Source organism: Octopus bimaculoides, chromosome 23 (assembly GCF_001194135.2).
Source record: "Octopus bimaculoides isolate UCB-OBI-ISO-001 chromosome 23, ASM119413v2, whole genome shotgun sequence".
Taxonomy (NCBI): domain Eukaryota; kingdom Metazoa; phylum Mollusca; class Cephalopoda; order Octopoda; family Octopodidae; genus Octopus; species Octopus bimaculoides.
The window spans coordinates 20351997-20369496 of NC_069003.1; the positions used below are offsets into that span (position 1 = coordinate 20351997).

At 37.1% G+C, this 17500-nt stretch overlaps 1 protein-coding gene across 1 annotated transcript in view; it reads left to right on the plus strand.

Moving 5' to 3' along the window:
• LOC106873786 (progestin and adipoQ receptor family member 3) overlaps positions 1 to 17500 on the plus strand; it is a 36480-nt gene that overhangs the window by 15813 nt on the left and 3167 nt on the right. The window contains exons 2-5 of the mRNA XM_014921294.2: positions 2114 to 2276; positions 7496 to 7648; positions 13745 to 13948; positions 16079 to 16169. Of these exons, the coding sequence (XP_014776780.1) occupies positions 2114 to 2276; positions 7496 to 7648; positions 13745 to 13948; positions 16079 to 16169 (611 nt within the window). The remainder of the gene's footprint in view (positions 1 to 2113; positions 2277 to 7495; positions 7649 to 13744; positions 13949 to 16078; positions 16170 to 17500) is intronic.

The following is a 17500-nucleotide window of genomic DNA, read 5'->3' on the forward strand; positions in this document are numbered from 1 at the left end:
CTCTATTATTGCCTGGAGGACTATGATAAATAGGAGGGGGCTGAGGACTGAACCTTGGTGGACCCCTACCCCTCCTCGGAATTCTTCACTGTACTCATTGCCAACCCTCACCTTACTGACAGCGTCTCTGTACATAGCTCGCACAGCTCTCACTAACCATTCATCTATCCCTAGTTTCCTCATTGACCATCAGATAAGGGATCTAGGGACCCTGTCGAAGGCTTTCTCCATGTCAACAAAAGCCAGTTACCGGGGTTTATCTTTGGCTAGGTATTTCTCCTGCAGCTGTCTTACTAGAAATATAGCATCAGTGATGTTTTTCCCTGCCACAAACCCAAACTGCATCATGTCTAGACTAACCCACTCCCTAATTAGTTGGGCTACAACCCTCTCCATGACTTTCATTACCTGATCTAACGGCTTGATACCTCTGTAATTATTTGTATCTAATGCGTCACCTTTACCTTAGTAGCAGGTGAATGTAATGCTGCTACACCAGTCATTGGGTATGACTCCTTCATGTTATCACCTGGTTGACTATACGGGTGACTAGGCTACAGCTGACACCGCCAGATATTTTGAGCATCTCTGCGGTGATTCCTGATGGGCGGGGGCTTTCCCTGTCTTCATACCCTTAATTGCTTTATGTACCAAGGCACTGTCAATTTGAATAGCTGGTCCCTCTGTTGGGTTGGCATTTGGCAGACTCTTTTTCTCCCATTCATTCTCTTTATTTAGCAACCTTTCATAGTGGCGTCTCCATACCTCTCTCTTTGCAGCCTTGTTTAATGCAAGTGAACCATCATCCATGTGGACACATTTCTCTCCTACGACATCATGATTTTCTCTCACACACTGTCTTGCAACATGAAATACCTGAAGTCTTTGGTCCTCACGGTGCAGAACATTGGCAAATCTTTCCTTATCTGCTTCCCCTCTGGCTAAATAATCCTGTCTCCTAGCTTCCTTTCTGGCAGTGTGGTACCATTCCCTGCTACCACCATTCTTCCAGTCCTTCCAAGCCTGTTTCTTTTCCCTAATGGCCCTGTCAACAACATGAATTTATAAAAATATTTCCAAATGGTCAACCCTTTAATAATTATTTTCTTTTCATACTTTTAATAATTGTTACATACCTAATTAATAATCAGCTTTCTCCATTATAGTACTGGTATAAATATAATGAATAAACGAGTTATAAATAAGACAATCATTATTATTATTCCAATAATTAACCTCATCATTGGAGGTAAAACATTTCTTCTATCTATTATTGACATTATTAAAGTGAGTTAGGTAGAATGGTTGTATCATTTAGAGCGTTGGTAATCTTTACTTTCTTAACATCTTCTGCTCAAATCCTATACTAACAAAATCAAAAAACGGCACAGCACCCATGACTTTTGGAAACATTTTTTCATGTTGAGAATTGCTGAAGTGTGGAATAAACTACTCACACCAGTTGTTAGCTGTCAGGACAATACATCCTCTAAAACTACCATGCTTCCTGAAATTCACCAGCAGTGCACCTGATGCCACCCACTCTTTTTTTTTTAACTCTTTTACTGTTCATTTTCTGTGAATTATTCTGTATACTGTTCATACACTTTTGGTTACCTTTTTTTGATGAGTTGTAGTGCACCTGAGTACTGTATACAATAATTTCATTATTATTATGATTGTTATTTTGAAAGGCAGTGAACTGGCTGAATTTTTAGAACATTGGGCAAAATGCTTAGCAGCATTTCATCTGTCTCTCCACATTCTGAGTTCAAATTCCGCCAGGGTTGACTTTGCCTTGCATCCTTTCAAGGTTGATAAATTAAGTACCAGTGAAACACTGGGGTCAATGTAATTGACTTACCCCTCCCCCCAAATTTCAGGCCCTGTACCTGTAGTAGAAAGGTTTATCATTGTTATAAAGGTGGTGAGCTGGCATAATTGTTAGCATGCCAGGTGAAATGCTTAGTGGTAATTCGTTTGCTGCTATGTTCTGAGTTCCAATTCTGTTGAGGTTGACTTTGCCTTTCATCCTTTCAGGGTTGATAAATTAAGTACCAGTTGAGTACTAGGGTTGATGTATATTCATTTGCTTTTCTCTTTTTAATTTCAGTTTATTTATCTGGAGCAATGAAACCATCAATATCTGGTCCCATCTTCTTGGCTGTCTCATATTTGCGGTTCTGCTGATGTATGATAATGTCTATGCCATTCCAAAGATATCCGGTTCCTTTATGGATCACATCATCTGTAGTATATCTCTCATATGTTTTCAGGTGCGTATTACAACTGTTACACATTAATTCCCTTTCCTCACGCCCAGTAGTGATGGTGGTGGTGGTGGCAGTGGTAGTACTGGTGGTGATGTTAGTGGTTGTGTTGGTGGTAGTTGATATTAGTATTTCAAGATATTTTTAATGTAATTTTGGTAAATATATCTCTTAAAATAAGATATCAGTGTTATTTTCATTTTCGTGTAATTTAGATGACATGGTACCCTGTATATATGATGGGTTTCTTTCAGTTTCCATCTACCAAATCCCCTCACAAGGCTTTGGTCGGCCCGAGGCTATAGTAGAAGACATTAGCCCAAGGTGCCATGCAGTGGGTCTGAACCTAGAACCATGTGGTTTGGAAGGAAGCTTCTTACCACACAGCCATGCCTGACCGTTTTCTTTCTGGTCTGGTTGTATGGTTAAGAAGTTCACTTCTTATCTGTGTGGTTTTGGATTCAATCCCACTGCATGTCAACTTGGAGAATTGTAATCTGCTGGCATGGTTGCTTTTTATGTGGCACTGGCATAGTTGCTTTGTATGTGGTGCCAGCATGGTGGCTTTTTTAAGACCACAGGGTATAATTTGAAGGGTATGTAGCTACTACTTTTTGCAAGTCACACCTTTACTGTTGTGGTGTTAGCTATAATCAGTTCTGTTTGAGCAGGCCAATGCTACAGTTTCAATCCCACTGTACAGCAGTTTGGATGAAGTCTTGTACCATAGTGTCAGGTTGACCAATAAACCAATGCTTTGTGACTGGTAAATCACTGTACAGCATTTTGAATATCTTACTGTAGTCTTGTATTGACCAATGTTTTGTGAGTAAAGTTTGGTAAGAAGGAAACTGTGCAGAAGCTTGTGAGAAGAACTGTTCCTATTCTTTGGTGGTAGATTTAGATTTAATCCCTTCATCTGGTCCTCAGGAACTTCTAGTGGACTCCACTGTGTTGCAAGCATTCAAGTCAGGTCATTGGTCTCAGAAAAATAATGTTCACCCTTTCTTCCCCTCTCCAAGTCTTAGAGACCTCCAGAGTAAGGCTACTGCCACTACCCTTCCTCCCCACTCCCTGACTTGGTCATTAAAAGAAACAAAACAAAAAAGATTCCAAACTGTATTTATTCTTTTACTCTTTTACTTGTTTCAGTCATTGGTCTATGGCTATGTTGGGGGCCCCTGCCTTGAAGGGCTTTTATTCAGCCAAATTGATCCCAGTACTTATTTGAAGCTTGGTGTTTATTTTGTCTGTCTTTTTTGTCAAAGTTCCTAGTTACAAGGATGTAAACTATTTTACATCAGTTGCTAAATGGTGAGAACACACACACACACACACACACTCATTCGACAAGATTCCACCGGTTTCTTTCTTTCAGATTCACTCTTGAGGCATTGGTCAGCTTGTAGCTATAATAGAAAACACTTTCTTGAAGTGCTGTCTAATGGGACTGAGCCTGAAACTTCATTGTTATGAAGCAAAATTCATTTTCACACTACCATTCCTGTGCCTAAAACGATCACACTATTCTGATGCTGAAAATTGAACTCAGGCCACTAGATGACATGGGATGTATTTCTTTAACTGTCTTGCTTAAAATTTAGAAGTTAAAAAGCAATTGGTTCCTTTTTTGAAAATGGTCAGTAGTTTGTGTTGATTGAGATTCAAATAGGCTGATGATTATAAAATTAATAAGCTTAAATATTGCTGAGGCTAATCAACATTTCCAACTAACTGGATTATAGATTTAGGTCTGTCATGAACTCTAGGATTCATGAGACCAGAGCTTAACCTGGATTCTATGACATAAGTTACTGTGATTATAATACTCTGCTTCATCCCACCCAATAGGATGCTAGTTTATCACAGGGTTAACTTGCCAGCTGTTGCAAGAACTCATCTCTGAGTGGACTGGAACAATGGGAAATGACATTCCTTGTTAAATGGCTCAAGAACACAATGTACTGCCTATTCCAGGAATTGAACCTATGGCATTACAATCGTGAGTCAAACATTCTCAGCACTGGGCCACATGACTGTTATCGACATTGTAATCCTTTATTTTATGCATTTAAAGTATTGCATTTGTAGCAGTTTTTGCAAATAGAGAAGGATGATTCCTCATTTCATTCTTCATAGCCTCATAGAACTTAGAGTTAGATCTGTAATAAGTCCTAGAACTTAAAAGGCTGGAGTTTAATTCATTTTCCATCATAAATGATTGAGCTTGCAACACTGGCTACCTTCCCTGGATGGTATGGTGGTCCATTGTAGAGTCAACTTCTCAGCTATTGTCAAGTGAACTTCTTAGTAGAGTCAACTTCTCAGCTGAGTGAACTGGATCAACATGAAATAAAATATTTCACTCAAGAATGTAACACACTGCCTAGTCTAGGAATTGAAACCATGATCTTATGGTCTTACTAAGAATTAGACTTAGATCTATCATGAGCCCTAGTACTCATAAAACTAGAGCTCGACCTGGTTTCCATAGCAAATAAGTGACTGAGATTACAACATTCTCCCTCTCCCCCTGAACAAGATGCCAGTCTGTCGCAGAGTTAACTTACCAGCTATTACTGGAACTCATTTACAGCTGAGTGGACTGAGGCTATGTGAAATGATGTGTTTTTTCTCAAGTACACAAAAACTGCCTGGTTCGGGAATCAAAACGAAATTTTACATTCATGGATTGATATAACAAATAATGAGATGGGAATTTCTTCAGGGATGCCCTCTGAGTGAAGAACATATAGTTAAGTGAGGATTAATATACTTAGAGTATGATAAGAGAGAACATCCCCTTTGCCTTGTCACCCACTACTATCAATTATTTGAATTAGTTAAAACGATTGCATCTGTAATGAAAAGATAAGTCATTAGACTCGAGAGGTCTTGTCAAGAAATCTAAAGAAGACAACTTCGAAATCCTCAAACTGGAGAGAGAGCCAACTTGAATGTCTGTAACAGAGTGGAATCCACTGAAGCGATTAAAAAGTAAATAGGAGGACCTGTAGTGGGGAGTTGGAATTAGTTTTATTTCGCAAGTACAGTGATAACTCTAAACATGTTTCTGTATTATTTAGACTGCTTCAGCAAAGCAAAGTCTAACTGATAGATGCTAGACCTTAGATTGACCTGGAAAGAATATTTAGGATTTTGAGTACAAAAAAAAAAAACAACGAAACAAATAAAACACAAAGAGTAAACATTTACTGATTAATGTAACGTAAATAGGAGAATATCTACTCCCAACTGAGAATAAAGTAAAAAACTAGGCTATGGATAGTGGTGGCAGTGGTGGTAGTGGGTTATTATTTAGTGGATTAGCACCAAGATATGTGTTATGTCATAAATAGGAAGGTGTCTAATTTAGTGGACTAGTACCTAGAGATGTGTTATGTCATAAAAAAGAAGGTGTATAATTTAGTGGATTAGCATCAAGGGGGCTAGCTGTGCCATAGACAGGATGTGTTTATTTCTAAGTGAATTAATACCTGTGTTTGTTTTCATTCTATAGTTTTGTGGTGGCATATTGAATCCAGCTAGAACAATAATAAAACTTTAATAACTTTCCAGATCTATTTGGACAGGAAGGTAAAAATGGAAAGAGAAGTGCCTATTCTCCTCTTTTAAGTTTGGTTAAAAAGTGGGTGACAGGGACAAAAGTGACAAGTGTTTTGCTTCTGACCTTCAGCTGGTACCTGAAGAGAGAGGATGACAACTGGGAGAGGCCACTTATCCTTGGTGGTCATGGTGACCCTAGATTTGTGAGGTTTCTTTGTTGGCCCTTGTTGGAGGCTCTCCACTAACAGACGCCTATATCAGTCCTTATTTGAATATGATATATATTCTTTATCTCTAGCGATTTTTTTTCCTTGTTTTATTTCTGTGTAGACGTCCACATTGGCAGACTCATTATAGTGTCAGACAAAATGTCTTGTGGTATTTTTTCCAGTCCTTTACATTCTGAGTTCAAATCTTATTGATGTCAACATTACCTTTTATTCCCCAGGGATCAATAAAATAAAATATCATCAAGAACCGAGGTCAAATGTTATTGACTAACCATTTCCTTCTAAGTTACTGGCCTTGAGCCTAAATTAGGAACAGTTATTATTATTATTATTATTATCAGACTGGAGCCTGGTGTTGCCATCCGGTTTCACCAGTCCTCAGTCAAATCGTCCAACCCATGCTAGCATGGAAAGCGGACGTTAAACGATGATGATGATGATGATGATTATTATTATTATTATTATTATTATTGTTAAGGTGGTGAGCTAGCAGAATTGTTAACACGTCAGGCAAAATGCTTAGTGGTGTTTCATCTGCCACTGCATTCTGAGTTCAAGTTATGTGAAGGTCGTTTTTTTGCCTTTCATCCTTTCGGGGTTGATAAATTAAGTACCAGTGAAACACTGGGGTCAATGTAATCTTTTTCTTTTTGCCAGTTATTAAACTTGAAAATTGAAGACTGACGATGTCATTCCATCAACGTGGGAATGCTAGTTGCCCTTGTTCAAGTTTTGTATTTGAATATCTATAATTATGAATTTCTATGTACCACTCTTCATTTTGAACTCAACAAAGACAGGCAAGCTGTTGGAATATCATTGAACCAACGAAATATCTGTTGCTATTGCATTGTGCTCTTCATATTGCCTATTTACTTTTGTGAAGAGTGACATCAATATTTTAAAATATCATCATCATCATCATCATCATCATCATTATTATTATTATTATTATTATTATTATTATTATTATTATTATTATTATGTATGATGCATTTAATGAGCAACTATGAGTTTAGGGTGACATCTTTTTTGATGACTAATGTTGACAATATTGAATTGTTTTGTTGGGGATCAGGACTTTTGTTAGCTTAAAAAAGAAAATAAAAGATACTCATTATAATTAATGAATTTGATACTATGAATGTGAAGAGTACTAGGTGTGTGTGCGTGTGCGTGTGCATGTGTGTGTACGTGCACGTGTGTGTGTATGCTTGTGTGTATGTATTGTACTCCAACAAAAAACAATGAGTCCTAAGTTGTACTCCGATAAAAAGCAAAGAATGCCAGGTGTGTGTTGTACTCCAACAAAATAAGGAAGTATTAAGTACTATAGAAATTCAATGTTCTTTGTTGTTTTAATCATTCTTTTGTATATTTATTTATTTTTCTCCTTTTTTTTGTTTCTTCTTCCTCTTCTCTCTGCAGATTTGTATGATTAGTTCTGCTTCATATCATGTCTTTTACTGTCATTCCCCTAAAGCCAATATCCGGTGGTTGGCTATTGACCTGTCTGGAATAATATTTGGTCTGATGGGATGTTACATTCCTGGGGTGCATTATTCATTTTATTGTTTAGTGGTAAGTCATGTTCTCTCTCTCTCTCTGACTGTATTTTATGTGTGTGTGTGTGTGTATTTATGTACATATATGTTTGTTTCTCTATTTCTCCTTTTCTTTCTCCTGTGTGACTTATAATTATTTTTGTTAATTCTAACCCCCACTTTATTGCAATGTTCTTGCTTTTTGTTTCTCCCTCCTTTACAATTGCTGGCCTGTTTAAATTTCTCATCTAATGACTGTCTTCTTTTTGTCCCCATGAAATACAAAGGCTGACTGTTCACGATGCAAACACCAATACTGGAAGTCTCTCTTGTTTCTCCTCAATTAGTAGTAAGCCTCTGCTTCTATTTCCTGTGTCTGTACTCAGCTCATCGTGCCAGATATGGCCACTAGGTCCCTGTCCACTCTAGTAACAATCATAGCCATCTCATATTACAATAGTTACTCATTGTTGTATTTGAGCATTTGGAATCATATTCTATTTTACTTTATTTTCTGATTTTTATTTGTTGATTAATATTTGGACAGCATCTGGTGCAGTATACACAACAAGTGTTTAATGAAAGGGAAAATTAATCATGCTTGTAAATCTACCATCTACTGGCCAAGCATGGCTCAACTTCTCTTATTCGTCACAGGTACAGATACAACCAGATTGTGATCAACAAAGAACCAAGCAGTTTTTCTGCAGAAGACAGAATCCCTTCTACTGTAGGTTCCAAGACATTAAGGGTAGCAACTTTAAATGTAGGCACAATGTAAAGTAGTTCTAGTGGGATTGTGGAGATGCTGGAGCAGAGACGAGATGAGTGGATGTGTGTTGTGTGCAAGCCGTAAGATGGAAGGGATCCTCAGCCAAACTCCTCACAGGTAGAAGACAGCAGTTCAAACTCTTCTGGGTGGACAGTAGTGATGGCAGGAGTGGAGTAGGTATACTGTTAGCTGAGAGATGAATAGATAAGGTAACAAAGTAGTCAGAGTGTGTGATAAGATTATTAAGTTAAGATTAATCATAGGCAACACAATAGTGACATTTATCTGGGCATATTCTCCACAGGATGGACTACTAGAAGAACAGAAGAATCGTGTCTGTGAGACCCTTCTGCAGACTGCCTCAATAACAAGTGATGCTGATCTTATTGTAGCTGGTGATTTCAATGGACATATTAGTCAACACAAGATGTACATGGAAGCTATGGTTATGGCATGAGAAATGAAGCAGATGTAAGGCTGCTGGGGTTTTGTGATGCAACTGAGCTAACAATTTGCACCACACTCTGTAAGAAACCAACCTTATCATTTACCAGTCCCAAGTCAGATTGTTTACATTCTCACCAGGAAATGGGGCAGAATGGTCATTGTGAATATCAGTACCTCTCCTAGTGAAGAATGCACCGTGCAACTTAAGTTAGTGTCTTCTGCTGTGTCAGAGCAGGTGAAAACATCACGGAGAAGGAAGGTCTGGAAACTAAAAGATTCAGCAATTGGGAATAGGTTTAGAGAAATTCTAACACATGAAATCTGAAGCACATGAATGTAGGGAAGTAGATTTAGATACTTGTAGCATAGACAATAACTGGAAATTTTAAATTTATAACTTGCTTATAGCTACAGATGAGACATGTAGCTAGTGCAAAGTCCCAAACAAACCAAAAGTAACATGATGGTGAAATAATAAGGTTGGTAGGGCAGTCAGAGCTAAAAGACAGGCTTGGATAGACTGGAAGGATGGTGGAATTAGGGAGCATTATTTAATGACTAGAAGAACATCAGGTGTACTTGGCTAAAAGTGAAGTAGAAAGGAAGAGATATGCATGTGTCCTACAACATGAGAATCAAAGGTGGGAAGTGTTGAGGATTACAAGAGACAATATATGAGAGAGAATCATGACATCATTGCTGAGAGGTGTGTTCAGAATGATAAAGGCAAAGTTGTCACCAATATGGAGCAAAAGAAGTTGGTGTGGAAGTGCTATTATGAAAGGTAGCTGAATGTGGAGAGTGCATGGAATGAACAAGAATTCAGACTAGTAATCCAAATTGACAGTAGTGAGGTAGATAAAGTAATCAAGGCTATGAAGAGGGGGAAAGCTGCAGGCTCATTGGAAACAGTGCAGAGATGCTCTAAATATCTGGGGAAGTATGATACAAAATTACTTGGATAATTAAGCAAGTCATCCAGGAGGGTGTCATACCCAATGACTGCATAGCAGTGTCATTGTAAACTGCGATGCATTAGAGAGAGGCAACTATAGGGGAATCAAGGAAGTAGTTGATAGCTTTTGTTACCTAGGCAGTGTAATTAGCAAGGTAAATGATTGCTCTGAAAGTATATTTGCTAGAGTAAGAACTGGTTAGAGAAACTTCAGGGAGCTACTACCACTGTTGACAACAACAAAGACCTTTTCTGTAAGAGTAAAGGGCAGATTGTGTGATACTTATGTTAAATCTTCAATGCTGCATGGAAATGTGATGTGAGCCTTGAATGCAGACAACTTGAAAAGACTAGAAAGAAATGATATGGGTATGCTCTGTTGGATGTGCAGTGTGAGTGTGAAAGAATCGGTACAAATAGGCTGAGTGAAACACTGAGTATAAGAAAAATCAGATATTGTGTTCAAGAAAGAAGACTGCTGGTATGAGCATGTGATGAATATGAATGAGGATAACTTTGTAAAGAAGTGCCATATGCTTAATACGTTTGGAACCTGCAGACGAAGAAGACTCAAGAAGATGAGATGAAGTGGTGAAAGCTCACTTCAGGACTCTGAGCCTGAGAGATGAGATGACAAAGGAGTGAGGTCTCTGGTGATATAAGGTTCCCAAAAAGACTCACCTTCCTCAGTGAAACTGATTTCTGGAATTTACTATATTTTGGGTTCTCCACCTGTTACACTGGCACCCACCTCATGCATTATGCCTATTGCTTCTCTCTCCCTGCTTTTGTCTTCCTTCCAGCAATTGTATCATCTTTTTCATTCCTGGCTTGCCACACCCCTCTTCTGTCTCTGTCTATCTTCCCCAGCTCAGAGCTCTTGTCTCATTCATCTTTTGACCCGATCCATTTTGGCAGTCTGCCTCCCCCTCCTCATTCACCTTCCGATACAATCTTGTAACCACCTAACCACACCTAACCACCCACTTCTATTCAGCTTGTGCCTTGTGTGGCCACCTGTGCACCTTATTGCCATTGTCTATGGGCTTGCAGCTCCTGCTGATCATTTTCCCTTTCTCTCCCTTCTCACCATTACCCCTATTAGTGAGAAGCCATGCAGATCCCTTTGCAGAAACCTGCTCTGCCCTACTCTCTCACAGCAATCCCCTTGTCCCCTAGCATGAAGCTGATCCACTCCACCTACCCCAGGGCTTGTAGTCCTGCAAACTGCACGGCAGCTTCAATAGTGCAGGTGACATGCAAAAGCATCCAATCCACACTGTAAAGTGGTTGGCATTAGGAGGGGCATCCAGCTGTAAAAATCACGCCAAGCAGACATTAGACCTCAATGCAGTCCTTGGACACAAACTGTCAAACCGTCCAACCCATTCCAGCATGGAACTTAGACGTTAAATGATGATGGCGATGATGCTGATGTATGATGTTTTTACATTCATTTTTCCATTCGGTTGCACAAATATATTAACGAAGCATTATTCTCTAGCTAGAGGCCCTTCTGGACAAGGAAATTGTTACACAGGATGCAAGACCCATATTTCTGGTTGTGATACTTTATGTTATCGCGATCAGCTGCTCGTTTGGTACACTGTCGTTATGATTTTGTTGTCATCCACCCATTACAAACAACTGATAGACAGACGAAAGTGTATTAACACCCCTTTCATTTTTCTAGAAGAATTTTTCATTTTAACAATTAAAAAAAATGTCCCTCAAAGGTAAAACAGTCAATAAATAACGTAAAACAATATTAGGTGTGGGTTATTTTTGTTGGGAAAGGAGATACAATGAGATGATATGACAGCCTCAAATAACTGAGAATGTATTGTAAGCGATTCTCCTTTAGTTTGTGCTAACAGACTGTGGTATTTTGGCTTGCTTTCAATATTCTATTATTAGTAATAATTATTGTGCGAAGCAGGTGTATGCTTATCTGGCTCCATAACCTACTACACTTAGTCTCTCATGCGTAATATGGCCGCATTAAACGTAAGCTAAATGATACATTTAAAAAGACAAGCACATCTTACAGTATACGCCAGCAAATACGGAACATATAAATATTCAGCTCGATACATCTTTAATCAAATGACAAAACTGGGAAAACCAGCTCATTGCTAATTAATAATCATAAAGGAATTATTGAGTAGACACCTTGCAAATGACTAGGCTCTGTGGGAAAATTGTTTTAAATTTTAGCAGACTTCGATAGTGAAAAAGTCGGGGGTGCCATTGCTGTATTATTCAATGAACTATAATTGATGTAAGGGAGACAACTAAGTTGGTAATAGTGCTAGGTAAGGGAGTTAAATCTGGTTTCTGGAAGAGGAAAACTGAAGAAGAGAATGAAGCTTGAATGATCTTTCGTAGAAATCTCAGGAATATTGAACCTTGTTTATGTAATGACAAAGTTTGTTTAGGCCTAGGTCAGTCCTAATTCAGTTGATCTATGATGAAGCTCGTTTCATTTGAGCCCATTCCGCCTTTTTCTTCATACAAAGTATCTAAACTTACATTATCCAGTATGTCCTTCTCCTTTTTTTAGACAACAGCTCATGATTACAGAGAGATTTGATTGCTATTTCTAGTGATCACATAGAGGTTCACTCCAGTCTTGGCTCATGAAAAAACACAGATATTGGAACAATGTGAAAAAAAAACTTCACAACTAGGTGCAGATGTAGCTGTGTGGTAAGAAGCTTCCTTACCAACCACACGGTTCCGGGTTCAGTCCCACAGCATGGCACTTTGGGCAAGTGTCTTCTACTATAGCTTCGGGCCAACCAAAACCTTGCGAGTGGATTTGGTAGATGGAAATTGAAAGAATCCTGTCATGTACATTCCACTGGATGAGTAATGTCAGTGTGCATACTTGACAGAACAGAATGTAAGTGCTTTGAGAGAAAAGTTGGACCTAAGAAGCATCAGATGTGATGTGCAAGAGAGACGACTGCGCTGGTATGGTCATGTGGTGAGAATGGATGAGGATAGCTCATATAAGTGATTTATACCAGTCTGTAATTCTGAGCTATTCCACATTCTCTTTTCTAAGAATCCACTGGTAAACACGATTATAGAGCATTCTTACCGATGTAAACATTGGCAGAAACACACATTTAGCTCATATAGGTGATTTCTACCAATCTATATAGTCTGAGTATTTAGTTCTTCTTTCACTCTACTTCCAATAGAGATATCTATTTTCTAGCCTTTGAACATTTATTTAACTCACATATCACTCTATATTTCTCCTTATTGATTTCTTTACCCCTTCTCTTCATATGCACGACCTTTGACGTCATATCTACTAACGGTTTTTAAAAAATACTTAATAGCATTCTGTTCATCATTTACACAGTCATCACATTTGTTAAAATGTCTTATTGTTGAGTATGTTTATCTTTCTTTCCCTGATGAGAAGATCACATTATTTTACATCATTTATTCCTTTGGAATAATACCAATGTTGTCTTTGAAACATATGTCGGAAGTAAAAGAATTTGAATAACACCTGCATTTAACTCCATTTATTTATTTATACTATACAAACTACTGCACATTAACCCGCAGTTTCTGCCTTTTAACAGGTTGCTACATCCTTGTTACTTGCGTGAATTTTGCTACCCTGGTAACTGTTTATTGAATTTTCTATGTTAACTGTAAACAAAGGAAAATTCACTCATACATTTATATATATATATATATATATATATATATAGTTTCTACACCAGGGATACCCTTCCTAATTCCTTTCACTTTAAAGAGTGTACTGGGTGCCTGTTTGTGGTACTGGTACTAGTGAGGTTTGCAAGTAACTTACAAGACCATAATTAATTAAAATAGATATGAAAAACCATAACAAAGTAATTGATACATGCTATGAATATTTTAAAAATTTCTTTTTCAATTTTCTTTTTTGTTTTTGTTTTGTTTTATTTCAGGAATGGGAAAGAATATATATGATTATTATAGTGATTCTATCAGTGATAATTTTATCAATTCAACTGAAGCCTAAACGGTTGAACAACTCTTTGACTTTCACTTTGTCTCGCGTACTGATGTACAGCTGTTTAGCTATCTATGGCATCATTCCTGCAGCACACTGGATATACTTGAATGGAGGATGGGAGAATAAAGTTGTCCAGGTTTGTTTGTTTCTTTGTTTATTTTTTTTTGTTTTGTTTTCCATCATCATTGTCATTTTAACGTCTACTTTTTCATGCTTGCATGGCTCAGTTGGAACTTGTTGAGGCAGGTTTTCCACAGTTGGATGTCCATACAGGCAATGTGTGACATTGCCTGTATGATAGTGATGTTCATTCACAACCATATGTGATATCATGAATCGGATACACATACAACACAAACACAAACATATCTGCACATATACATATACATAAACATACCTATATATATATATATAATCGTGCCATGCGGACATTTATTGTGGTTTTAGAGTCAGGATTTGACTGCTATATTTTCAGCGTGGTGGTATCTCTTGATACCCTGTATTATAATTTTAAATAATTATTACCTTTGATGGTTTTTATTCCCATGCTGACCACTTGATAAGATCAATATTTTAAATATCGATCTTGTCCTTATTTATATAAATATATATATATATATAAGCAATGTTAAATCTCTGATATATATATATATATATAAGAAGAACCAGAATGGAAAAAAAATCACGTCTTTAATTGATGATTATGCCATACATTACTGATGGTTGTTTCTATTGTGCCAGCATATTTAGACATACAGAAATGGAGTATAAAATACCATTCAAATTAATATATCCAAAAATATATGCCAATACAATGCTATTTAGGCAATCCAAAATGGGGAAAATTCAAAGAGAACTAAGGAAATATCAATAGATGAACACAAACTAACAGAATGTTAAGAAGAAATATAATATTCTAAGAAAAGTCAGCTAAGCATTTAACTTTTGATGACATCAGTAGATAACAAAACAATAAAAGATACACAAAAATTTTATGTCAAGATAATTATCTATCAAAGATGCTAAAAATTATTTAAGAAAAATTATGCATGTTAGATTATAGAAAAAGCAGTTATAATTAATGGGTTGTTTATTATTGAAATATCTAAATGCTTTTCTATATTTATAAGAACAGTTCAATGTAAAATCATTTCTACAATTTAATAATATATCGGATGCAGCTGTGCATCATTAACCAGCTGGAGGAGATGTCCTCTTGGTGTTAAAAAATCACAGTCGAATGGAACAGCCATGTTGAAGTAACTATGAACATCACTTGCTAAGTTAATAATACTTATTTAGAAGTAATTATATAATACATTTCCTCAAGGCAAAGATCACATTTAAAATTATCAGCTTTGTATGATGGTGCATAATTAATAATGGACCACTTTATATCATAGTTAATGTTCCTGTCTTTTCAATTCCAAATACATTCACTATAATTCATAGAATTACATTTTTTTGTTAAGTTAAATGAAGAAGAACAATTATGTAACCTAGATTTCCAAATTGTAACAGAAAGACCTATGTAATAACATGTACAATCCCCTATCATTGCCTTACATTGATATATATATATATATATATATATATAAAGCAATTGAATGGTAATGATATTGATTAGTAACATTATCTGTTATAGAACTTGATGTGTTGGGCAGAGTGACTGAAATATCATCATCATCATCATCATCATTATCATCATTATCATTTAACATCTCTTTTCTATGCTGGCATAGGTTGAATGGTTTGACTGGAATTGGTAAAGCTAGGGGGCCACACCAGGTTCTATTGTCTGTTCTGGCATGTTTTCTATGGCTGGATGCCCTTCCTAATGCCAACCACTCCATAAGAGAATACTGGATGCTTTTCGCATGGCACCAGACTGGTATCAGTTCTGCTGTCGCAGATGGATGTATATTTATTATATCAATGTTGACAGTTAAGGTTAGGGTGTATTTGTGTGTGTGTGTGTGTGTGTGTGTGTGTGTGTGTAAGCATGTGTCACATGTTTGGTGTACATCAACAGCATCATTTTTATCATCTTCACCATACAACTACCAAATGCTCTATTAACTTTAGCTTCTTATGCTATCCCTCTCTCTCTTTCTCTGTATCTTTCTTTCACCCTCTCCCCCTACTCTCTGTATGGTGTAAAACATGACAGCTAACCAACCAACCACCATTTATATCAGCTATTATTATATAGTCTCAGAGTATAACAACATTATTTTTCTGTTTTCTTTTTTCTTCTTTTCTCCAGGTGTTTGTCCCTAAAATAGTTGTCATGTATTTAATTGGTGTCGGTGCTGTCTTCTTCTATTTGTCTCAGGTACCAGAAAGATTAGCTCCAGGTAAGAGTCTTATGCAAGTAATCTATATTTTTGTCTTCCTTGCCTTTAACTGTTTTTTTTTTTTTTTCATATGAGCGAGATTGTTGCCAGTGCCCCTGGACTGGCTCTTGTGCGGGTGGCACATAAAAGACACCATTTCGAGCGTGGCCGTTTTCGTGCGGGTGACACGTAAAAGCACCCACTACACTCTCTGAGTGGTTGGCGTTAGGAAGGGCATCCAGCTGTAGAAACTCTGCCAAATTAGATTGGAGCCTGGTGTTGCCATCTGGTTTCACCAGTCCTCAATCAAATCGTCCAACCCATGCTAGCATGGAAAGCAGACATTAAACGATGATGATGATGATGATGATGATTTCTCATCTATTTCATAAATGGACAACAAGCTTTTTGTCATTTATCATTCATCACTTACCATTCAATGTCACAGCTGTGATGGATGTAGGATTGGAAACATCATTAGTCAAATGTGTTGAGTCTAGGGGTACAATGTACTATGCTGCTTTATACTCTGAGCTCAAATCTTACTCAGGTGAATTTTATCTCTCATCCTTCTGGGTTGCATAAAATAAAGTACTAGCTAAGTCCTGGGGTCAGTGGTTTTAACTATTGCCCTCCCACCAAATCTTAATCATCATAATAATAAAAATAATGGTTTCAAGGCCAGAAATTTTGAGCGCGGTGTAAATTGACCCCAGTGCTCAACTTGTACTTAGTTTATTGATCCTAAAAGGATGAAAGGCAAAGGCAGCCTTGGAGGAATTTGGACTCAGAATGTAAAGCGGGACAAAATGTCTCTAAGCATTTTGCCCAGCATGCTAATGACTCTGTCAGCTTGCCACTTAATGATAATAATAATAATAATAATAATAATAATAATAATTATTATTATTATTATTATTATTATTAATATTATTAATATTATTATTATTAGAAACATTGCTGATTGGCAGAATTGTTAGAGCATTGGCCAATGCAGTACTTGGTCCAGTTCTTTGTTTTGAGTTCAAATCCTGCCAAGGTCAACTTTGCCTTTCATCCTTTCAAGGCTGGTAAAATAAAGTAACAGTTTAAATATGAGGCCCAATGACATCAACTAAGCCACCTCCCCTCAAAATTGTTGGTCATGTTTCAAAATTAGGAACTATTATTATTATTATTATTATTATTATTATATCGAGTTCAGATTCCACCGAGGTTGACCTTGCTTTTCATCCTTTCGGGGGTTGATGAAATAAGTACCAGTGGAACACTGGGGTCTAGCACCCTTCCCTAAAATTTCAGGCCTTGTGACTATAGTAGAAGGGATTTATTATTATTATTATTATTATTAT